We start from the raw sequence: 24,937 nt of genomic DNA on the forward strand, positions 1-24,937 counted from the left end.
GACTGATTTGATCTCTCATTTTTCTGATCGTTATTTGGTGCCAGTGACCTCAGTGAACTACCTAGTCTGGTTCTGTGAGGGAAGAGCCCTTGTATCAGATTGATATAATGGAAAGTTGAAGGACTGATCTAGTAGATTAGTTGTTTTGTATAGTCTGGCTCAGTGACTTAACCCAGAGAGCTCGTCTGCCAAAATCATTAGAATCTAATTTAAATTAATGTGGGAACGCAGGGAACTACATTGCAATGACTGTCATTTTCAGAAAAATGTTTCAGGAAAAGTTTCAGAAAGGACAGGGAGGGAGGCAAAAGAAGTGGGAGGGTGGCACAGCTGATCAGAGAGAATGTCACGGCTGCAGAAAAGGAGGAAGTCATGGAGGGATTGTTTACTGATTCTCTGTGGGTGTAAGTTAGAAACAGGAAAGGGTCAATAACTCTACTGGGTGTTTTTTATAGACCACCCAATAGTAACGGGTATAGAGGAGCAGATAGGGAGACTTTCTGGAAAGGTGTAATAATAACTGGGTTGTCGTGGTGGAGATTTTAATTTCCCAAATATTGATTGGCATCTCATTAGAGCAAGGGGTTTAGATGGGGTGGAGTTTGTTAAGTGTGTTCATAAAGGATTCCTGACACAACATGTAGATAAGTCTACAAGAGGAGGCTTTGCATCATCAATGGGGATGGGAGAGGTTCCAGAGGATTGGAGGGTTGCAGATGTTGTTCCTTTATTCAAGAAAGGGAGTAGAGATAACCCAGGAAATTGTAGACCAGTGAGTCTTACTTCAGTGTTGGTAACTTGATGGAAAAGATCCTGAGAGGCAGGATTTATGAACATTTGGAGAGGCATAATATGATTAGGAATAGCATGGCTTTGTTGAAGGCAAATCGTGCCTTATGATCCTGATTGGATTTTTTTGAGAATGTGACTAAACACATTGATGAAGGAAGAGCAGTAAATGTAGTGTATATGGATTTCAGCAAGGTATTTGATAAGGTTCCCCATGCAAGGCTTACTGAGAAAGTAAGGAGGCATGGGATCCAAGGGGACCTTGCTTTGTGGATCCAGAATTGGCTTGCCCACAGAAGGCCAAGTCTGGTTGTAGACAGGTCATATTCTGCATGGAGGTCAGTGACCAACGAAGTGCCTCAGGGATCTGTTCTAGGACCCTTTCTCTTCGTGATTTTTATAAATGACCTGGATGAGGAAGTGGAGGAAAGAGTTGGTAAGTTTGCTGATGACACAAAGGTTGGGAGTGTTGTGGATAGTGTGGAGGGCTGTCAGAGGTTACAGTGGGACATCAATAGGATTCATAACTGGGCTGAGAAGTGACAGATGGAGTTCAACCCAGAGAAGTGTAAGGTGGTTCATTCTGGTAGGTCAAATATGATGGCAGAATCTAGCATTAATGGTAAGACTCTTGGCAATGTAGAGGATTAGAAGGATCTTGGGGTCTGAGGCCATAGGACACTCAAAGCTGCTACACAGGTTGACTCTGTGGTTAAGAAGGTGTATCTTCATCAACCTCGGGATTGAGTTTAAGAGCTGAGAGGTAATGTTACAGCTATAGAGGCCTCGCTGTAGGAAGGATGTGGAAACTATAGAAAGGGTGCAGAGGAGATTACAAGGATGTTGCCTGGATTGGGGAGCATGCCTTATGAGAATAGGTTGAGTGAATTTGGCCTTTATTCCTTGGAGCAACGGAGAATGAGAGATGACCTGATAGAGGTGTATAAGATGATGAAAGGCATTGATCGTGTGGACAGTCAGAGGCTTTTCCCCAGTGCTGAATTGGCTAACATGAGAGGGCAGTTTTAAGGTGCTTGGAAGTAGGTACAGAGGAGATGTCAGGGATAAGTATTTTTACGCAGAGAGTGGTTGGTGAGTGTGTGGAATGGGCTGCCGGTCACAGTGGTGGAGGTGAATATGATAGCGTCTTTTAAGAGACTCCTGGATAGGTACATAGAGCTCAGAAAAATAGAGGGCTACAGGTAACCTTAGGTAATTTCTAAGTAAGTACATGTTCGGCACAGCTTGTGGGCCAAAGGGCCTGTAGGTTTTCTATGTTTCTGTGAAAAGATGATTTTCTATTTAAACTGCAAACTATTTCCAGGATAAATGTGTTAACTGGAATGTTAATAAACTTTTTGGCAAAAAAATTCAGTTATAGAAGACTGGTAGAGATTATTTTCTCCACTGCTCTGTAATTAGTATTTTTCTTATTATTGGGTAGCTTATGCTGTCAAATATTGCTAAGCCTAACCCTGTAAATGGCAAATTGTTTTAACCTGGAGGATGAAGGGTGAAGACTACAATGTGGATTGACTGTCCACATCCATTTACTGCGCTTAAATTTTAAAAGGTAAGTACTGCAGATGCTGTAAGTCGAAGATACAATTAGGAAATACTAAAAATATTCAGGGACTCAGGCAAGGTCTGTTGAAAAAGAAACGGGACAAAATTTTGGAAACAGAAACATGAGAAAATCTGCAGGTGATGGAAGTCCAAAGTCACACACACAAAATGCTGGAGGAATTCAGCAGGCCTAACAGCATCTATGGAAAATAGTAAAGAGTCAACATTTCGGGCCGAGACCCTTCTTTAGGACTGGAAAGGAAGGAGTGAAGTCAGGGTAAGAAGGTTGAGAGAAGGGAGGAACAAGTACAAGATGGCAGGTGATAGGTGAAACTGGGAGGGGGGAAGGGGTGAAGTAAAGAGCTGGGAAGTTGATTGATGAAAGGGATAAAGGGCTGGAGGAGGGGTAATCTGATAGGAGAGGGTAGAAGACCATGGAAGAAAGGGAAGGGGGAGGAGCACCAGAGGGAGGTGATGGAAAGGTAAGGAGATGAGGTGAGAGAGGGAAACAGGAATTGGGTATGGTGAAGGGTGGGGGTCAATTACAGGAAGTTCATCCCAGCAGGTTGGAGGTTACCCAGAGGGAATATAAGGTGTCGCTCCTTCAACCTGAGTGTGGCCTCATCACAATAGTAGAGGAGGCCATGGACTGACATGTCGGAATGGGAAGTCGAATTGAAATGGGTGGATACCAGGAGATCCTGCTTTTTGTGGCACATAGTTGCTCAGCGGTCTCCCAATCTATGTCGGGTAGACAAAGTTTTGGATTGATTATGATTCATTTCTAGAATTTTCATTTTTTCATTCCTGTGCACTCATGGGTCCATTTGCTTTATAGCAGCAGAATTCCTGACAGGGTTTTCTCTTCTGCTGTTGATTCCTCTCGTAGGGATATCAGTACTGCATCTGAACCTGAACTTCTGATCTGATCAAGTTATGTACTTACATAAATTGACTTACTTGAAGGTTGGGAAGAGCCAAGATTTGGTCATTCTTGGGGATGTTGAGTTCCTTAACTGCGTGCGAACACTAGCAATAAGGACAGGTTCCCCTTGAACTCGTGTATATTAAAACAAATGCTATTGGCATTCTTCCTCCTTCATTAGATATAAATTGTGGAATTACATGACCAATAGGATTGCAAGAGTTTAGAAGGCAGCACGTCATCTTCTCTAGGACGTTCAGAATGGTGTAATAAATGTTGGATTTAGTAGCAAGTCCTGTATTTTAAAAGAACTGACTGCAATTTTACTGAAACTGCACTACCTAACAGACATATCTATATTTGAGAGAAAAATATTCCTGCCAAAAGCAATACCTCCCCTACCCATAAATATTTACCTTTCAAACTGTTGAGGAACTGTTTTTCACTTTAAATTTTATGATTTTCAGAATCACAAAGGTTTAACGTTATTTTAGTCAGGATTATCCATTGAATGGCTCAGTAGTTTTTTTAAGTGGAATGACAGCTGAATTAATTTGGAAAAAGTCCTGATGAAGGGTCTCTGCCCAAAACGTCAACATATAGATGATTATAGATGCTGCCTGGCCTGTTGTGTTCCACCAGTATTTTGTGTGTGTTGTTTTGAAAAATCGTATTCTTTTTTGATCTGGATTTTTTGTTTTACAAATAGTGCAGGTTTCTGATTGTGGAATTGTTTTCCCGCTTCATGGTGGTATTCATGCTGAAGTGTTTAATTGTGGTTTGATGAGCAGTACCGGCCTTTTGTATTTTGTTGCAGCTGGCAAATTCAGTTGTACTGCTCTAGATTTCCTCTTCTGTTATCTCAGAACTTGTCTAACAGCCAGGCTTTCCTGCACTGTCTTTTTCAACCAGAAGGCAAACTTGGTTGACACGTGTTTTGTGGGGATTTACCAGGGAGTGATTTGGTTCAGGCTGATTGGCTCAGTGATGTCCCTTTTAATGATCTCAGTCATTACTTATCCCATCTCAGTTATCACCTGCTCAATTGCCTACCATCCTGCAGGAGAATCAGAAACATCTCTGCGTGGACTGAAAAACGACCTTTCCCCCAGGACTGGCATACAACTGAGCAGCGCTGCATTTTAGAGTTGTTTGTTTTTAATTCAATTGCAACTTAGATGTCACTCTAAATAACTCGGATGTTATTTTAAATTTTGTCATTGTGGTTTTGGTAATTGAATCACATTTTGGACTGAATTGAGTAGAACTGCAATCTCGTCTAGCTAACGATCTAGATCAGACTTTAGCTATGGCAGCAGTGTTTAGGTTGAATGTTGTGGAAAAGCTGGAACTTTTTTGATTCCTTTAAAAAAACGGTTGTGCCTTTGCATGTGAAGTTAGGAACTAATTGTGGCACATACACAATGATCACTTTATTAGTACATTTCATTAACATAAATAACTGATCAGCCAATTATGTGGTAACAATTCAATGCATAAACGCATGCAGACATAGTCAAGAGGTTCAGTCATTCAGTCCAAACACCAGAATGGGAAAAAAATTATCTAAAAGACTTTGTGGAATGGTTGATGGTGTCAGATGGGGTGATTTGTGCTGCTCAGAAACTGCTGATCTCCTGGATTTTCATGCACAGCAGTCTCTAGGGTTTACAGAGAACAGTGCAGTGAGGCAAAAGCAAAAAAAGAAATAATTTAGTGAGCGGCAGTTTTGTGGGTGAAAAGGCCTTGCTAAGGAGAGAGATCAGAGGAAAATGGCCAAACTGGTTTAAACTGACAGGAAGGCTGTGGTAACTCAAAAAACCACGCATTACAACAGTAGTGTGCAGAAGAGTATCTTTGACACAGAACATCGAACCTTGAAGTGGATGGGCTACAGCAGTAGAAGACCGTACCAGGTTCCACTCCTGTACCTCATAAAGTGGCCCGTGAGGGTATTTCTTGGAGCACCCCGTCATATCAGATGGGAAAAAGGAGCTTCTTGAAGATACCACAGGCTCCATGCCTGGGCAAATTTGGTGCATTCAATGTCACATTGTGCCCTTAACAATTGTGGGTGGTAGTGCAGAATATCCTCCGTTTCTATTGGGCTTACTACATAAGTTCACTTGTGAGCAGCATCCCAGCTGGAATATGTTGTCTGACATAATATTTGTAAACTAACTGTGATGCTATGTAGTTCTTATCCATATAAAATATGACCAAAATTTCTATTATGCTGATGGAAGTAATACCCTGAAACTGATGGGTACTTGGCACTCTGGAGTACTGTCAAATCACCTTTGTGAACACTTCAAATTAGAGTATGTAATAGATCTCCACTGTAACAAGATGCTTATTGGTACTTGCAAACCCTGCAAGGCACTCACCCATGTTTTTTATCATCCGTTTCAACTGAACCCCTGGGACTCTTACAAAATTATAGTGAGCTCACAGCATGCTTTGTATACTAACATCTAATTTTAATATACTTTAATATTGTTGTGACTGTTTACAGTATCATCACTTTCTTAAAGAAAAATTCTTCCAGAGAATGCTTCAAATTGGCATATTTGCATTAGTTAACTTGCTGTGAGCAATTGACCTAAATATGCAGTGATCATGGGGTTGACAGAAACTTCTGGGGATTTTGATACCTCTGTGTATCTCTATCTTTGCCAGTCCTGTTGCAGCTGTAGCAGACTATCTTTTACTTATTTTGGACCCACTCTCTTAGTGTGATCATTAGTTTTTATTTCAATAACCATTAATTGTAAATTAAAGTGCAATATACCCCCATGTTTGTGTTGAATACTTTCTTAAATTTTTATACACTTGGTGGCTACTTTATTAGGTACCTAATAAAGAGGTCAGTGAGTTTATGTTCTTGATTTTTTGCTTATCCACTTCAAGGTTTGATGTGTAGTTTAGATATTCTTCTGCACACTATTGCTGTAACATGTAGTTATTTGAATTATTGTTGCCTTCCTGTTAGCATGACCAGTTTGGCCATTCTCCTCTGACCTCTCGAATTAACAAGGTGTTTTCGCTCACAGACCTGATGCTGATTGAATGTTTTTTGTTTTTTACACCATTCTCTGTAAACTCAAGACTGCTTTATGTGAATATCCCAGGAGATCAGTTTCTGAGAAATTCAAACTATCGTGTCTGCCACCAAAATTATTTCATGGTCAAAGTCATTTGGATCATATTTCTTCCCCATTCTGATGTTTTGTCTGAACAACAACTGAACTTTTTGACCATGCCTGTATGCTTTTATGCATTCAGTTGCTGCCACATGATTGACTGATCAGATATTTGCATTAACGAGCTGGTGTATTAAATAAAATGATCCTGTATATAATGCTAAGGTTAAAGACAGCTAGTTATTCTATGATGTGACAGAAAGCAAAATATTGATACCTGGATAAAGCAGGGATGAAAATGAAGCCTATTTTAAATCTTACTTTAGAAGAACTCAACTTGTCAAAAACATTGAATTTCTTTGAGCTGTGGCTTGTACATTGTCATGTGGCAGCTATTTCACATGGAAACCACATAGTGAGGTGAATCATATAGCCTTATAGTGGTAATAACTAGATTATTGTCTCTCCAGCTGTAACTATTGTTATGGCATCTCTAATGTCTCGGCAGGGGTTCTTAACCACTGAGGGGTCCACTGACCCCTCCACTAATGTATTTAAAAAAAGCTTGGGAAGCTCTGGTCTAGAACAAGCAAACAAGGTTTTGCTGCTATCAGAAAGACGCTACCTTTGAAAATGTCATAATCCCCAATGTTGTACTGCAACAGGATATGCATAAAATAAAGGCACACTTAATTGTGTATATTCCTGTCATAATTTTAAACTTATATGAACCGTTTTAGCTCCCATTTATGTAATTATTAATTTTGAAAATACAGTATGCAAATCTACAAAATTGTAATGATTTCCCTTGTGTTTCAGTGCCTGACTGTATCTGTTTTGGTACCTAGATATGCCAGCTGTGAAGATCTTGGTGTACCCATTGGGCTCAGCTGACAGTGATATATAAATACATACATGTTTATTGAGAGAAAAATTAGCCTGGAAAGTGTGTTTTTTTAAAAAGTTAGATTACAAAGTTTGATCTTCAGTTCTTTGTTTAAAAGTAATTTGTCTAGGTGAACAATGACTCACCTAGACAAATTACTTAAGCAATATTTCAGGAATCAGTGGTTTAACTATTGAATTGCAAAGGATAAAATGAAAGATTTGACATTGCTAGTTACTTTGCTCTGACTGGAGTTCCCTGACAGGCTCCATGAAAGTCAAGAGAAGTTTGAACACCGGTTTCAAACAAATTATTCAATTCAAGTCATATAGCTGTATAACCGCCATTTATATTTCAATATTTTTACAAATTAGTTCTGGTGGAATGGACCAGTTGAAATTTCATGTGTGCTGTTTGTTTCTGGGACCAAGTTGACTCCTTAATGACAAATGCAAATTGGTCAAGGTGCTTTTCAAGTGTTGTATTATTTGCACTTTTTCTCCAATCAATTTGTAGCCTCCGTGCCCCCAGTTGACCCCCGTGCGCCTAGGGTAAACCACCTTCACCGCGCCAGTAGTGCAATACTTCTGTGTAAATATGGTGTAATGCCCCCCCAGTACACGCTCACAAGACAGATGCAAATTGGTCAAGATGCTTTTCAAATGTTGTATTATTTACACTTTTTCTCCAATCAATTTGTTCATGAGGCACAATCAGACATGAGTAAACACTGTAGTGAAGAACATAGTAAGGAACAGTGGTCAGAATCATGATCAGAATGGTTATTTTTAAAGATTACGGCATTAAGGAGAGAGTAGTACACACAAAATACTGGAGGAGCTCAGCAGGCCAGATCGCATCTTTGGAAAGGAGTAAATAGCCAATGTTTCGGGCTAAGAAGTGATGAAGGGCCTTGTCCCAAAATGTAGACTGTTTACTCTTTTCCATAGGTGCTGTCTGGCCTACTTAGTTCCTACAGCATTTTGTGTGGCTTGGATTTCAAGCATCTGCAGATTTGTTGCTCGTAAGGAGGCACTGCCAGCAAATGAGCTCTCCATAGCGATGAGCACTATGGCTGAAAAGGAGCAGAAAAAAGTGCAAAACAGACTAAAGTTGAAGTTTCAGACAAGTCTGCTTAAGGTCACATGGAGATATAACTGGAGCACAGGATTTTTAATGCAGAAATTGGGAAAATGTACGGTAGATTAGAATGAGATCATGTGATGTGGTTTAGAGAGAAGAGTTTGGATGGGGTATAGATTATAAGAATAATAGTTGAGAGGATGGCCAGGAGAGTAAAGAAATTGTCCAAACTCTTGATTAAAAAATTGGACTAGATTTCTCAAATGTTAGATGAGCTGGCACAGTCCAGGTGAAGGAAGTCGCAGAAGAGGAAGATGGCAGCTAGTCAAATTAACTTAATTTAAAAGTATATAATTTTGGCATACTCAGTAGCTGGAGTCAGGATTGTGATTGGTTATAATGGTTATAATGTGAGGACAAGGTGGCTAATTCAAGAGTTGATGCCTCTGACATCTAATGTGGGGTGGGTCAGAGGTTGGGGATTGTGTGTCGCTGGCATTGTCTTTGAACTGGACTGCTAGGTAGCAGCATGTATTTGAGAATGAAAAGGGAACCAAAGATGATATCATGGGAGACTGAGGTCATGAGAGGAAAAGTCATGGCTGGACATGTTCTGCCATTGATTAGTTAAGCAGAAGAGTAGTCATCTGAGGGACTTGGTACTCGGTCAGCTGGGTGATGGAGTAAGTAAGGGGGACAGCTGTCTCAAATGTCCAAATCCTGACATCAGTTGCAGTTGCAAGAAAATGTTTGTGAACCCTTTGCAATTACCTGCTTTTCTGCATTAATCATTCATAAAATGTGGTCTGATCTTCATTTGATTTACAATAATAGACAAGCACAATCTGCCTGAACCAACAACGCACAAACAATTGTACTTCTTGTCGATACTGAGTACACCATTTAAACAATCACAGTCTAAGTTCAAAAAAAGTATGGGAGTCTCTGGGGTAATGTCTTCTACAAAAGCTATTTGGTGTTTGGTGTTCCAATCAATGAGATGAGATTGGAGGTGAGGGATGTAAAGGTGCCCTGCCCTATTTTTAAAAAGACGTACAGTCAGGTTACTAACAGTGCCTGCCCTTCTCAAGAAAGATCTGCATATATGCACCATGTCTTGATCAAAACAACTTTCAGAGGACCATAGAATAATTGTAGAGATGCGTGAAGTTGGAAAAGGCTACATACTTACTTGAGTGTTCATCACCCACAGTAAGAGAAATTGTCTTCAAATGGAGGAAATTCAGTACCTAGGAGTGGGCAACTGGCAAAGATCACGCCAAAATGATCTGAAACACAAGAGTAAATCAACAATAGAATGGTTTAAAAAGAAGAAAATTCATGTTTTGGAATGGCCAAGTCAGAGTCCAGACCTTAACCCAATTGTGGCATGACCTGAAGAGGGCTGTTTATGTAAGGCATCCCAGAAATATTGATGAACTGAAACAGTTTTGTTTGGAGGAATGGTCTAAACTTTCTCCTCGCCGTTACAAGTCTGATCAGCAGCTACAGGAAATGTTTGGAGGTTATTGCTGGTAAAAAGGGGTTTTACCAGTTATTAAATACAAGGGTTCACATTCTTTTTCCAGCCTGGGCTGTGATTGTTTAAACAATGCGTTCAATAAGGACATGAAAGGTACAATTGTTTGTGTGTTATTAGTTTAGGCAGATTGTGTTCGTCTAATATTGTGACTTAGATGGGGATCACTAGTCGTCTTTGTTGCCCTGCATTCCCAGCTCCTGTTATGAAAGTAACTCTTGGAGTGTTAATTTTGAATTAATTCAGCTGGATACACAACTGAAAAATGAAATGTTGCAATGCTGGAAATGATCCATAAGCCAGGTAGAGTGAAATAAAATTAATGTATTAGGTTGATGGCTTTTCATCAGAATGCTTTTGAGGTTTCTGATAAATGGTCACTGCCGTGAAACATCAGTCCTCTCCACAAAGCTTGCCTGACTTGAGTATTTAATATATTTTTATTATTGGTTGGAATCCAGAAGAGTATGCACCTTAACTATTTTCATTGATAATTTGAAACTCACAAGTTAGAAGTTGGTTAGTCTGTAGTTCATTGAGACTGCTGTTTGAAGATGTCGATCACACTCACCAATTCTGCACTAAGTTCCCTGTCTTTACCAATGACTGGCGATGACACTTTAATTTTGCATTTATGGGAGAAGGAAGTGCAGCTTTTTTTCCAGGTCAAGTCAGAATTCTTTTCCTGCCCTCAGTGTGCAAAATGTGCATCGCGAAGACCTGCATTGCAGAAATATTTTTCAAGTCTTGTAGGAGGCCAGAATTTCAGTTCAGTTAATAGCCTTTTGAATGTGCTGATCCAACTTAACATACTGCTTTGATGCAAAGGTTTTGATAGATTAAAACTGACACAATATCAGTTACTCTCTATGCATTCACATAGTTGAAGTGTTCACACCAGTTTCTGGTGTCAATTGGTTGTTCTTTTCACTGGTATAGAGACCAAAACCAATTCATGCATAAATGTAAGATAGTGGTGCATGGAGGTTGCATTCCAGACCATTGGCAATGATTTGGTTCCTTAAATGGATAAAATGTTTTGGCACAGTTCAGATCAGCACTTGTTTTCTCTTCAGCTTATAGGATTTGCAAGTGTACAAACATACCTTACATTTTTCTTTCAGATAACATATGGCAATTCTCATGAAGAGTCTGCCTTAAGGCTCTGGTTGTTTGTGTGGGTTAGATGACTCTTGGCACAATTGAGTGTAGTGATGTAATCAGTAACCTTAAACATCTACTGATCTTTTCTCTCAGCAATCTTGTCATCTCTCTTCAACATAGTAACTGTTGCTGGGCATGTTTCCTAGTGTGTCCACAGCAGCCAATTTCATCTCATAGAAGCAATTTCTCTGCTGTGTAGCCAGGTTATTCCACTATTGTTGTAGTAAGCTAAAGCTTTGGCATTTGTTATGGTTTCTGTATCTTTCCAATTACTGAAGAGAATTGTAGTATTGCAGCTAAGATCAGGCAAGTACTTGTACTTTTATATCAAAAAGGTGCTTGTATTGTTCCAGAATTTCTAGAAATTGAACTTGCGTATAAACTCACTTAGAGCCCTTTTTAATTATTAATGAAAATATTATTTAATGACCTATATCCTGAGGTAACTTATTTTGAGTACAGCTTACTCAGAAAATTTGTTTTTTTTAAAAAAAAGTTCAGATTCTATTTTGTCAGAAAGATTAAGTAGTGTATGTTATTGTACCTGTTCAAAAGATTAATGTATCCTGCTGCAACATTAGTCATGTGGACATGGCAAGGCAGTACATACCGTGCACCATTCGTCTTCACCACCCAGCAGATTGTCTTTTGTCTTTTTCTCTTATTTAAGCCTGTCAAGTAATAGCTTGACATTGTACATATAGCATCATATTCTCCCTATTGTTTATATCATGGGTTCTTATTCATAGTGTTTATATGGCCTTAATGCCATCAGCTCTCATTATTTGCGTCTTGAGTTACATGCAACAGAGGAAGCACATAACTTACCACATTTAACTGGAATAAAATATCCCTGCAGTGAGACCCATAGCAAAAGTAAGAATGTTTCTGGCAGCCTCAGCATTGCTTCTTGCTTCCAAGCAGTCTTGTGTTTTCAGGGTAAACAAACTTGAAGATTCTCTTGTCACCCCCTCATTCTCTCCAGTGTCTCAAATCTTGTCTGGCAAATCATATTCTCCCATATTGAATTCATCTTGTTGGAGGTGAAGAAAGCAAAAATAAGCAATATACTCTTGATAAGGGACTTGAGAATGCTTCAGGGAATGCCATTGAGAGCTAGGTGACCTAGGTGCGCAAGTCTACGTAGGCCATCTGATGAAGGATCTAAAACTTTCCACCTGATTGAAGATCTGGCCACTGGTATCAATCTTGGTAAGAACAACCATTGCATAGTCCATGTGATGACAAACACCAAATGGACTTGAAGAAAGTCTACAGTGAAGTCCTGTGCAAAATACCACTGGCTAAAGTTAAATTCTTAGAATTGAAGCCAGATTGTTGACCTGTTAAGGAAATTGGGTGAGAGGAGGGTGACAGTAGGATTAAATTGGCAGGATATGACTTGTGGTTTCCTGCCAGGATTTGTTTAAGCTGCAGCTGATCACCATGGTTATATTTGGATCGTGTGATAGAAACCCACATATCTAAGTTTGGCAGTGCCACAAAGGTAGGCTACATTGTAAGCAGCGTGGTTGGAAATATTATTTAACAGAGATATTAATAAATTTAAATAAATAAAGTAACATTGGTTTCGGTGTAGATAGAGATGGGATCATTCACTTTGGATCTACACTTTTAAATAATGATTCATCTGTAATGGTAGAAATTTGAGAGAGACATTGGGAAATGGGGTAGTGTTCATTGCACTTATACCAGTCATCTGGTACAGAACATAAAGATTGTGAATGCTGGTTATTGTAAACCAGTTATACTAAAGTAGGTAAAGTAGGTAGAAATTATGGCAGTCTATGTCTACTGCTGCAATAAGGCCACAGTCAGGTTGGAGGAACAACATCTTAGATTCCACCTGGGTAGCCTTCAACCTGATGCTTCAATTTCTCAAACTTCTGGTTTTTGAACCCCCCCCCCCCACCATTGCCCCTTCCTGTTTCCCTCTCTCACCTTATTTCCTTACCTGCTTATCACACCACCTTCCCTTTCTTCCATGGTCTTCTGCCCTCTCCTATCAGATTTTCCCCTCTCCAGTCCTTTATCTCTTTCACCCATCAATTTATCAGCTCTTTACTTCACCCCTCCCTCAGTGTCTTACCTATCACCTACCACCTTGTATATCATCTTCTCCTCACCCACCTTACTCTGCTGCTGACTTCTCTTTCTTTCAAGCCCTGATGAAGGATCTTCTCCCAAAACGTTGACTGTTTACTCTTCCATAGATGCTGCCTGGCCTGCTGAGTTCCTCCAGCATTTTGTTTGTGTTGCTTTGGATTTCCAGCATCTGCAGATTTCCTCGTGTTTGTGGTAGAAATTATATGCTCTGGTTAAGCCAATGTTGAGGGAGTACAGTCTGCAAACCTGAGAGGCATGAAAGGTGCTTGGATGGATTAAAGGTAGATTGCCAGAATATTATTTGGACACATGATCGAAGTACTTTTTTAAACAGCTGTGATGACCCACCATTGCTCCGAGCAGGAAATTTTTATACATCCTGAAAACTGTGGTGCCTTAATTGTTTATGTGTTAAGAAAATTCCAGCTGCGTGGCAGCAGAGTCTGTGTGTGGGGGAGCATTTCAGTTACTGTGCAGCCCTGCACCCGAGCAGCTTACAGGGAACAATGCACAAGATAGAGGTGTACAACTTGAAATTAAGAACATTGAGGAGGTGATTTGAAATTCTCCAGATATTAAGAAGAACTAATACTAAGAGACACCGGTTGGGGAGGTTGCCAGCAAGGGCATTGTTCTAAAATTTAAATAAGGTATTATAAAATACAAGCAAGAATACTTCTGTAAAATTGTCATAGAAGTTTAGAGTTGTCTTTGGCAAACTATAATAAATCTGGGCTGGTTGATAATCTCAAAAAGAAAATTAACTAGAGGATATTGAGCAAAAACTCATGTGAAGTGTTGGGTCACTTATGACAATGGATAAGAGGAAACTTGAGGAACAAAATGCCTCCCTATCCTGTTCCTCAATGTCAATAAGCTGTTCAGTACAATAATAGAGATAACCCAGATGGAACCTATCCACAAGTGAGGTAAGTATTGCCTGGACAGTTAACACCCTATCATTATAGAAGTGATAACGTTATCGACAACTCAGTGAAGTTGTTACTCAGACACTGCAATGTTCTCATTGATGCTTAATTCATTTTGTGCAAAAAAGATTTTGTGGATGTATATGCAACATCTGAGTAGCATTGAGAGAATGAAAAGGATTGCCCAAAGTAATCATCAGTTGGTTGGAGCACCAAGGAGTCCATTTTCAAAGTGACTGAGAATAATTTAAACCCCTCTGGCTCAAATCACATATGACACTCATGAAGCCAAAAGTGTTCTTTGAAAGTTTCCCAGGAGTTCTCAGAGTAGTGTGCTCAATTTTTTCCCCAGCTGCAAGGTCAGAAATAGGACTTAAGAGTGTTGGCATCATTCACTGATAATGAAACTGCCACAGTGATCCTTAAAGCAGGTGATGAGTGTTAGTATCCAATTGATGACAGTCTTGAACAAGTGGATGGCTGTTAAATTCCCACTTGGTGGTATTGGCTAAAAGCTTCACAGGTTTATCTCAACAGGGTACCAAAGCCATTAGCTCCAGGCGTGTCCTAGATCAAGCAACACCATGATGCAAAATGCTTTTATTTGTTAAAAATTAACCTGTTTTCAAGTAGCTTGATGGCATTCAGGATATGCCGGTACACTTGACTGATTCTCCAGCTGCCTACCCCATCGTGATCATGCTATGGTTATAGTATTTGTGACTTGCCAAATGTATTAGACTGACTTGCTGAGATAAACTTCAACAGACACCTTGATTTCTGTTACTAAGAAGAATGATGATAATGTCAAGGGAATGTCCTCACCCACTTCCCCCCACCCTGAGTTGCACACAATTCTAACTTTGATGCATTTTCTACCCTTTGTCTCTGTTCAGTAATCTGAGTTTTCTACCTTGCACCTTTGAGGATGATGTTCATCACAAGGACCACGGCTGATTTTGAAGATTGACTGCAAGCTTCTCAGTGAACTCTGACATTGCATTTGACCTTGACCTTGCAAGCATTGTTTATGTCCTGAGGATCCATCATTTTAAAAATACATTGGGTGTTATTGTTCGTAGCCTTCTAGTATCATGTCCAAATGTCTGGACTCCATAATTGTCATCAAAATATGATCTGGCACAATGTCAGTATATTTAACTTCTGAGGTATGGATTAGTATGGATTCGGCCCTTCCAGACCTTTGAGCCACACCACCTGGTAATCCCAGCCTAATCACAGGACACTTTACAATACCCAATTAACCTATCAACTCTTAGGTCTTTGCTGTCTGGGAGGAAACCCACATGGTCACATATAATTGTTACAGTCTTCTGCCAACTAAAACAGATCATATCTGGGTAGAATTTAATTTGGGGGCTCTGGAAGTTTGAGACAGTCATTTGGGGATATATTTAAAAATACTTGTTTTTGTACTGTGGCTGCTTTGGTTATGGATGCACTTGCCAATGTTCCATTGCTGTTATAAGTTCAGGTTGCATAAAGCCAATCCAAGTCAATCATGGCAGTTGTCAAAAAAAAACACTGCTGGAGGATCTTGGAGTTAGGCAATAGCTGCTGAGGCAAAGGGATAGTCAACATTTCAAGTTGAGACCCTACATCAGGATATTGGGGTCCTGAGGTAGGGTCTCAACAAGAAACCTGGATTATTTCTTTGTCTCCCCGGATGCTGCCTATCCTGCTGAGTTCCTAAGCAGGCGGTTCTTTGCTCCAGTTTGCAGCATTCGCGTTCCTTTGGGTCTCCATATTTCAGTTAATCTTCTAGTGAGTTATTATGCGGGTAAGGGAATGCCAAGTTTATACAAGTACAGAACCAATATGAAGGGCTTTAAAGTGTGTCAACTTCTCAATGTGTAGGTGGGATCAGTTCATCTGAAGAAGGAGAGGTGATATTGAGGTACAACAGTTTTCAGCTGACTCTCGCTTTGTTTTGTAGGCAGCTGATGTCTCGCAGCAGCAACACCAGCAACATGTGCAGAATAACCTGCTGCCGATATTGCATTCAGCCAGTGAGCCTCGTGAGCAAGTCCCAGTGACAACGCTGCCTGCAGCTCCAAAAACCCCTGATCCCAAAGAAGCGCCAAAGCCTGCGGTAACTGTAGAGAAGAAGGAGAAAACCAGAACACCAGTGATTTGCAGTTACTGCAGCAAGGCATTCAGAGACAGTTATCACCTGCGGCGGCATGAGTCGTGCCACACAGGAATCAAGTTGGTCTCACGGCCGAGAAAAGTACCAACCATGGTTTCATTGATGTCGTCGACGCCCGGTGTGGTTGGCACGGCGTCGCTGGTGTCGACCGTAGCAGGGATGCTGACCACGACAGCTGCCTCCACATCTACTGTCACCAGCAGCACCTCAGCAGTCACAGCCAGCAAGAATGCAAACAGGCGAGTGAAGAAGAATCACGGCTGCGAACTGTGCGGCAAAGCATTCCGTGACGTTTACCACCTCAACCGGCACAAACTTTCACACTCGGACGAAAAGCCGTTCGAGTGTCCAATTTGCCAGCAACGTTTCAAGAGAAAGGATCGCATGAGTTATCATGTGCGGTCACACGAAGGGGGCATCAACAAACCTTACATCTGCAGCCTTTGTGGAAAGGGATTCTCCAGGTAAATAATTTAAGATTCAGTAGGATGATGTGGAAAAGAACGTGGGTCATTGCAGATAGACTACAACTACAAATAGCAAAAGAGAAAGAACTGAAAACACTGAATGTCGAGTTTATTGTCACTTGCACAAGTATGTGTATGCAAAGTTATAAAGAAAAACTTACTTGCAGTAGCATCACAGGCATGCGGTATAATGTAATCAGCAGGTTAGGCACTATTCATGTTAATGTTGCAGGTAAGAGACCCTTTATCAGTATTGGGGGGGGAGATAAAAAATAATAAAGGTGGAGTAAGTGATGTTGGGACGAAATTGGTAATGGAGCAGTTGAGAGAAATTGAACTTCAGTTGTTTCAGTTGCCTTAGCAGTGCTGTACAACATGCTCTAAGTTTGTTTTTTTTAGGGGCTTTGCTCAGAGATACCATTTCAGCTTTTCCGTACTATAGCCAGGTGGATATATGATGTGCAGTCTCTTATGCTTTTATCAGGAATTTATATTGTATGTTTTAAAATATTTTTGTTTGAAAGAAATAGGTAATTGCAGACTGAATATATATGTTTTGGTTAAAGGTTTGAAACTTGGAAGATAATTTTTACTTAGTCCATATACAATTTTATGAACTTGTCAGTTTCAGAGGCTGTTTTTTTATTGGCTAATCCTTAATAAACATTAGTTTCAATAAGTTGAAATATGAACAGGAAAATTTTATAAGTTCAACATGGTTGATAAAACATCCTGGTACATGATAGGACATCTTTTTCTTTAACCCTTTGACTTCCTCTGTTGTGAATATTGGATTGACTGCAGACTCTGCTAAGATACTGAGGATAATAAAAGTAGTTACTGCTGTCTCAGGCAAAATCAGCTAACATCACAGACTGATGCTTTGGAGCTTCTCTGTAATGTGGACAGATATTATCTTGGGGTTGTGCATATGCTTATACTATCATCAGACAGCTTTTCTGATAGTTTTAAAATGTAAATGTGGCATTTATTATATTTAAATCTAATCCAGTGCCTTCTTTTTCCTCTCCAGGCCTGATCATCTGAGCTGTCATGTCAAACATGTTCATTCCACAGAGAGACCCTTCAAATGCCAAGTAACTTCCTATTTTTCTGTTTTAAAGCCAGTTAAGAGGTATTGTCCAAATGGATAAAGAAATGTTCAAAGATTGTCAAATTCAAAAGGCTGTCAAAAGTTCCAAACCTGTTCTTTAAATCTAAGTATTCTATATAATTTTCTTACTGCACACTTTGCGATTCCCACTGGAAGAAGGTGGTGAAGTGGTCCATTGCCAAGTGCTACCAGGGCATTCCCTTGGGTTAGTAGCTAGCTTAGTTGAGGGATGCTACCCAAACTTTACTCAACTCTATTTCCTCTCTCTTCTTCCCCACTGCCCCTCTCCCACAACCTGCACTTACTTCACCCTTCCCTTCCTTTGGGAAGACTGACTTAACAATCATAAAAGAGAATCATTGATTAAGGTCTTCCATTTACAAACCAAGTGCTGAAGTGTCCACCTGTTGCTCACTGGAGATCACAATTACTTGATTTGCTTTCTGCTGTTTAATTAACGTTCTTCAGTTTTTTTTTTGGAAAATATTATAGAAATGTACATCTTTAAGCGGGGTTGTGATTATTGCTATTACACATTTCTCCAAAGTTAATGGAGAAAAAGTTAAAGCTGTCCAAAGTTAATGTTGTGCAATGGAAGACAATTTCAAAAAATGAGTACGAACAACCGTGTGCTTTGAAGCTGCGGCAAGGTTTGGCTGTTTCCTGAGTTTCAAGAAAGGGAAAATAGATTACTGGGAATGTTTCTTGAATTGGTTGATAAATAGGGAGAATTGCATTCCTACTGATTCTAAAAAGTTTCCTGTTATGACTGAGGTGGTGGAAGTACAGGTAATTAGGCATATAGTTCATTAAACAGTATTAGTTAAAAGGAGAAATAAGTGTGCTAGAGCCAGTAGTATCAAGCATTAGAAATCTTTAAACAAAACCATTGCAAGCAAGTGTCTTATGAGAAATATATTGTTTATTTCTCCACCCTAAAAAAAGATAAAAGATAGGAGTAGAATTAGGCCATTTGACCATCAAGTTTGCTCTGCCATTCCTTTATGACTGATTTATTATCACACTCAACCCCAATCTCCTGCTTCTCCCTGTAACCCTTGACACCCTTACTAATCAAGACCCTATCCGTCTCCACTTTAGGTATAATGACTTGGCCTCCATAGCCATCTGTGGCCACAGATTCCACAGATTCACAAAACTCTGGCTAAAAAAATTCCTCCTCATCTCTCTTCTAAAAGGAAGTGTTTCTAATTCAAGGATCTGTCCTCTCCCATTATTAGAAACATCCTTTACACGTACCCTCCATCTAAGCCTTTAAGTTTTTGGTAGATTTCAATTAATTTTGGCTTCTACTTGGTACCTTTTTATTTGAAAGCTCCATGCAAATGATCGATGTGAACAGTATTTCTATTTTATGATATTCTGGTCCTAATACTTGTCCCTACTCCCTAATTCCAATCATAAATGGAAAAGATAATTTATTCCTGTGATTGATTAAAACAAGTGTTGTATCATCAGGAGTGATATCAGAATTCCTAGTTAATTCAATTCCCATCTTCACCCCCTCCCCCATTTCCCATGCACACCCAAATTTAAAATTAGTTAGATTAGATCCACTAAAAGGTTCTAAATTGGCAATTGTTGGTTGAAATATCATTGTCAAAGTGAGCAAATGGAGTTACCAAGCAGATAAGTCGTGTTGTACAGTAGTTGATTAGAAGTGAGAAGGTGAGTAACAAATAGGTGCTGAAATGGCATTAGCCTGTCTTATATCTGGCTTTACCTAAACACTAAAGCTGAGTACACTGACCCCTTTAATAGATAGAGTAATTGATCATCAGATATTAATTCCTTAATACTGTTAAATATTTTCAACCATAAATTGAGTTTATATCTTAAAAACCTTCCAGTTCCTCCACACTTCTCATGGCAATGAGATACCAACTTTATTAAGTAAGCAAACCCACATGGGGTTCACGTTATTTTACATTTTGGACTAACTGCATCATTTTCCATCTAGATAATCAATCAGGGTCCAGCGTCTGGGGTTCTGTCAGTGTCATTGTAATCAGCCGTGATTCTTTCTTCATTAATGATAATAAAATAATTCCTGTTTATCCAACATCTGCTTGGTTTGCTATGAAGTTGCTTACAGCACCTTGTCCTACAGAGAAGTTCAAGTGTGAAACAGTAGAAGAGTTGTGTGTTGTGTTTTACAGTATATCAGCCAAAACTTATAGAATGCCTATAGGAATTGGTTCTTGGAGCTAAATTTAGTTTTTTTATATATAGAAGATATTCATTTGGAATATAATTGGAATATATAATGGTATAATATTGTTAAGTATGCTGACTTTTCCTAGTTGTTCAATATGAAAATGTGACTTAGCTACTATATTTTGTGAAGCAAATGAAGTCACTGATAGTTGTCTTGTATCCTCATAGACATGTGATGCAGCCTTTGCCACCAAAGATCGCCTGCGTTCACACATGATTCGCCACGAAGGGAAGGTGTCCTGCCACATCTGTGGTAAACTGCTGAGTGCAGCTTACATCTCTAACCACATCAAAATGCATAATCACAATCAAAATCACAACTGCAATGTCTGTAACAAAGGTATGGTATTCTTGTAGAATTCTTGGAAACATTTTAAAGGAAAACCTACAACTGCACATTCTCGAATCTGAAGCAATATAGAAATGCTGGAAAAACCAGTTTCTTGGTGTTAAGTCATTGCTCCCATTTCTGCAATTGAGCAAGAGTTTTGTACCTCTTGATGAAGGTGTTTAGTAAAAATGGTTTCTTATCGCTATTTTCTTGGATAGCCCCAAATTATAATTACAAACTTGGAAGGACAGGCATTAGCCCACTGTTTTATTTTCAAAAATCTATTTTAAAAAATTGGCTTTATTGCAGATGTTTTGTTGAGAAAATTGGTTTCTATATTAAGTGGAGAACTTTTAGTCAACAGTCATCATGGCAACTGAGTGCTTTTAAATTCTGCTTGAACTACGATTAGAAATTAAAAACACTGGAAGAAAAAAAATATAGTTTCTTCTAACATTGCCACCTGTTGACATATATTAACAAGTGCTGCCCTGAATGAGTTTCTTCTCACTCTTAAGTCAGGGGGTTGGTAAAATTGGAAAGTAATGACAAAGTTTGAACAGTTGTGATATGATATTTTTCTTCTTTGGTCATTACTGTGTAACCGGGAATGTCTTAAGCATTTTTTAAACAGTTCCTTTTTTTTTACAAGCCAATTCCCAGAAAATTTTATTCTACAGTTAAGAGTGCTTAGCTATTCAAATGAGAGTTCCAGTTTAGAGTCCCATTACTGCTACTCAGTTAGTCCCTAAAAGATGTTCTGTTCAGACTACTTGATGCATTTTTTTTAGAAGAAACAGTCTGATGTTGCCTAACTGAGCTCCATTTGAAGTATGCTTTTGCCAATAAAGCTGTAGCTTCCAAAAGTTTTAATTAGTTTCCACACCAAAGTGCCCTTTTCCATATTCGTATAAGTGCTTGGTTATTCTGATACCAATGATATATTGCAACAGCTACCTAAAATTAAAGTTAGATTGTTTTATAATTCTCTCATCTTATCTTACCTTTAGTCTTAAATAACAGAGGAAGCTTTCAATCCTAGGGCACAATTCCTGACTCTGGCATGATAACAAAATAATTGCAAGTCCTCACCCTATTTGAGAATGCAGCTTGGCCATATTTTTCTCTAACTCCTTTTCCTAAAGTCAGTGTTCCCAAAACTACTCCAACAAGTAATTTCTGCTTCATTACTTTAAAACTTGGATTCCCTTGCTTACAAAGAGTTACAGTAATTCTTACGTGTATTATTTATGCAATGAGACAGCAATTTACTGAAGAAAATCTTTTAGTAAATCAGAGTGACATTGCATACTGTAGTTGCATAAAAATTCTCAGGGAATTTTGTATTTCCAGTTAACAATTTAACAGGTTTCATCAAATGTAATCCTGATGTCTTATGATAAAATGTGCTGACTTGTTTAACATTATGAACTTTTTTTTTGAAATAAGGCTTTTAAATACCCCTGAAGTTGTGGATGTGAAGCTGTTTGTGTTTAGTTTTCATCACCTAAAATCCCTATCTTTGTGTAGGTTTCACCACGGCTGCCTACCTTCGGGTCCATGCTCGAAATCACCACGGTGTCCATTACAAGTCTCAAAGATTTGTGTGCGAGCAGTGTGGCCTGCAGTGTCAGTCCCACAATCACCTGATTGGCCACAAGAAAAGTCACATGGGAGAGACCCCAACTTCCAGTGCCTCCTCTGTGGCAGCAGTGGCTTTAAAAGGCAAGCATCTCCATAAATGTCACCTGGAGAAAGCTCCACTCCTACCAGGTCATTTTGTAATCAAAAGATTAGCCCTTTGGGATTCTTGAGTGGTGGTGGTTGGGATGGTGGGTAATCCTGAAGATTGCAGTCTTGAGTCAACCCTTCAGTAAAAGAGGAAATGTTCCTTTTTTTAGTGTAATCGACAATCAGTTTTTATTTATCTGGGACCAGTGGCACCATTTTTAAAGTATAAATTTATTTAATCGTATAATTCAAGCTGTCTGTGCTTTTTGCTGCCTCTCAGTGTTTTTGGCACTGATTAAAAGATTGGTTTGTAAAAATCATTTCAATCACAATTTTTCCATAATTTCTTTTGAGAACCTTGCAAAAATTGTGAAACTGTACTTCTAGTTTAAATGGAGCAGTGATTTTAAATAAAACCATTGCAATTTATTCAACAAAGTAAGCATCCAGTATCTCAGGTTTTATTTTAACCCTTTACAGTCCTGCATTTAAAATAACATGATTTTCCCTTTAGTTTTAATAGATAGCTGTTGCATGAAACCTTTATATCGGGGGTGGGGGGGGGGAAGTGGACAATGGTAGCACTCAATATAAAGTGCTAATTTCTTTTGTTCCTATTTTGAGGTTATAGAACTATTACTACTTGTTTAAATTCATTGCCATTTCTATGCTAAACTGCACCAAGAAGTACTCTCTAGGGTTTTCAATTTCATTTTTCGCTAATAGACTTCTGCAGGCAAAGCCAGCATTTATTGCCCATTTTAATTGTCCTTGAAAAGATGGTGATGATGCATCATGGTTGTGAGCCACTGCAGTTGTGGTGAAAGTACTTCCACAATGCTGTTGAGTTGGAAGTTCCAAGATTAACTAGTCAGAGGATCACTTAAATTGCCATGGCATTGAAGATTACAGGCCAAGTGCAGGTAAATAAGATTGGTATTAAATGGTCTTAACGGTACCTAATGGTTACCATGGGCATGATTAACGGAAAGTTCCCGTATTGTCCTATTTAAACCCAGTGAATGACAAAATGGGTAATATTTCCAAGTCTGCATGGCATGCTCTTGCAGGGGAACCTGCAGTTGAAAGTTCCCAATGTGCATGAAGTTTTTGCCTTGGCAATGGAGATTGCAGGTTAGCTGTAGCCTAGCCAACTACATTGCAGTGTGTAGATGGCACATACTTCATCCACTGTACGATGGTGTAGTTGGGAGAAGAGTGGTTTACTAGTCAAGTTGTGGTGCTTTGGCCTGCATAGAGCAAAGTTTCTTCAGTTATGGAGCCGTGTACATTCAAACATCATGCTCCAGGCTTGTCTTGTAGATGGTGGAAAGGCTTTCAGATCTCGAAGTGAGTCACTCACCACAGGACACACAGCCTCTAACCTGTGCTCGCAAGCCAGAATATTTATGTGATGTGTCCAGTTGAGTTGGTCGAGGGTGACCACCCCTCTTTCCCTACGCTTCTATCCCACCACCACCTACATCCCCCATGATGTTGATGACAGATGATTAATTGATTGTGGTGCCATTGAACGTCAAGACTCTCTTGTTGGTCATGGACATTGACTGGCATGTAAACGTAACTTACAACTTATTAGTACATGCCTGAATGTTGTCCAATCTTGTTGCATATTGGCTGAATTGCTATCTGTCAGCATTGCAACTGGAAATAAAACTGGAATCATCAGACAATGTATTCACTTTTGATCTTCTGATGGAAGGAAGGTCACTTAACCATCCAAAGTTGGCTGGGCGTAAGATATTGCCCTGAGGAACTCCTGCTATAATGTCCTAGGGCTGAAATGACTGTCTGTCAAGAACAAGCCGTATTCCTCTCTGCAAGTGATGACTCCACCTGTTTGAGTGTAAAGCTATTGGTGTTGATTCAGTTTAGTTTTACAAGGCTCCCTGATGGCACATTCAATTAGATGCTGCATAGATATTCAGGGAATTTGCTGTTACCTCACCTCCCTACATCTCCTGTCAGGTCCATAAGATTTTTTTTTATTAAGTTGAAATCACCTCTCGTTCTTCCAAAATCAAGTCAATATAAGCTAAGTATGCCTTTCCTTTTCTCAGTAGAAGCTCCCATCCCAGGAATCAATCTGGCAAGCCTTTGTTGCATTCTCTGTGTCACTATTGCAGCTCTCTTGAGTAGAAAATGCAGGGCCATGCATATATTGCAGTGAAGTGATTTTGCTCTTGTGCTCAAAAATTATTTTGCAGTGAGGGCCAGTGTGCTATTAGTTTTTCTAATTTCTTGCATATTTTTTTATTGATTCATGTTCAAGTGCCCCAGATTGTTTTGGACACAAACATCTTTCAATCTCTCTCCATTTATTTTTCTATAAACGTGGATAAACATCACATATTTTCCACCTTGTACTGTATTTCATACACATATTACAGGTTGAACACCCCTTATCCAAAATGCTTGTGGCTATAAGCATTTCAGTTTTGGAATTATTGTGTCTATATAATGAGATACCTTGGGGATGGGACCCAAGTCTAAATACAAAATCCACTTATATTACATATGCAGCTTTTACATATACTCTGAGGGTAGTTTTATATAATATTTTTAATAGCTATCTATCTCAACCGCCCAGATGGACAGTTAGTAGCTGTTTGGCATTGTCATCATTTCCAAATTTGAATTTATGTGCTACCAGTCAGAAGTCTTTATCTTGCACTTGTTCATCATACGTATGTACTGATACAGCTGTTTATCA

At 39.3% G+C, this 24,937-nt stretch overlaps 1 protein-coding gene across 5 annotated transcripts in view; it reads left to right on the plus strand.

Annotated features, from left to right (window-relative positions):
- LOC132396055 (vascular endothelial zinc finger 1-like) overlaps window positions 1-24,937 on the plus strand; it is a 55,995-nt gene that overhangs the window by 5,820 nt on the left and 25,238 nt on the right. For 3 of the 5 annotated variants that reach the window (XM_059973390.1, XM_059973389.1, XM_059973388.1), the window contains exons 2-5: window positions 16,110-16,786; window positions 17,823-17,886; window positions 20,310-20,481; window positions 22,003-22,197. In XM_059973390.1, the coding sequence (XP_059829373.1) occupies window positions 16,110-16,786; window positions 17,823-17,886; window positions 20,310-20,481; window positions 22,003-22,197 (1,108 nt within the window). The remainder of the gene's footprint in view (window positions 1-16,109; window positions 16,787-17,822; window positions 17,887-20,309; window positions 20,482-22,002; window positions 22,198-24,937) is intronic. The other 2 variants (XM_059973393.1, XM_059973392.1) reach the window with 1 other exon arrangement.

Source organism: Hypanus sabinus, chromosome 6 (genome assembly GCF_030144855.1).
Source record: "Hypanus sabinus isolate sHypSab1 chromosome 6, sHypSab1.hap1, whole genome shotgun sequence".
Lineage (NCBI taxonomy): Eukaryota > Metazoa > Chordata > Chondrichthyes > Myliobatiformes > Dasyatidae > Hypanus > Hypanus sabinus.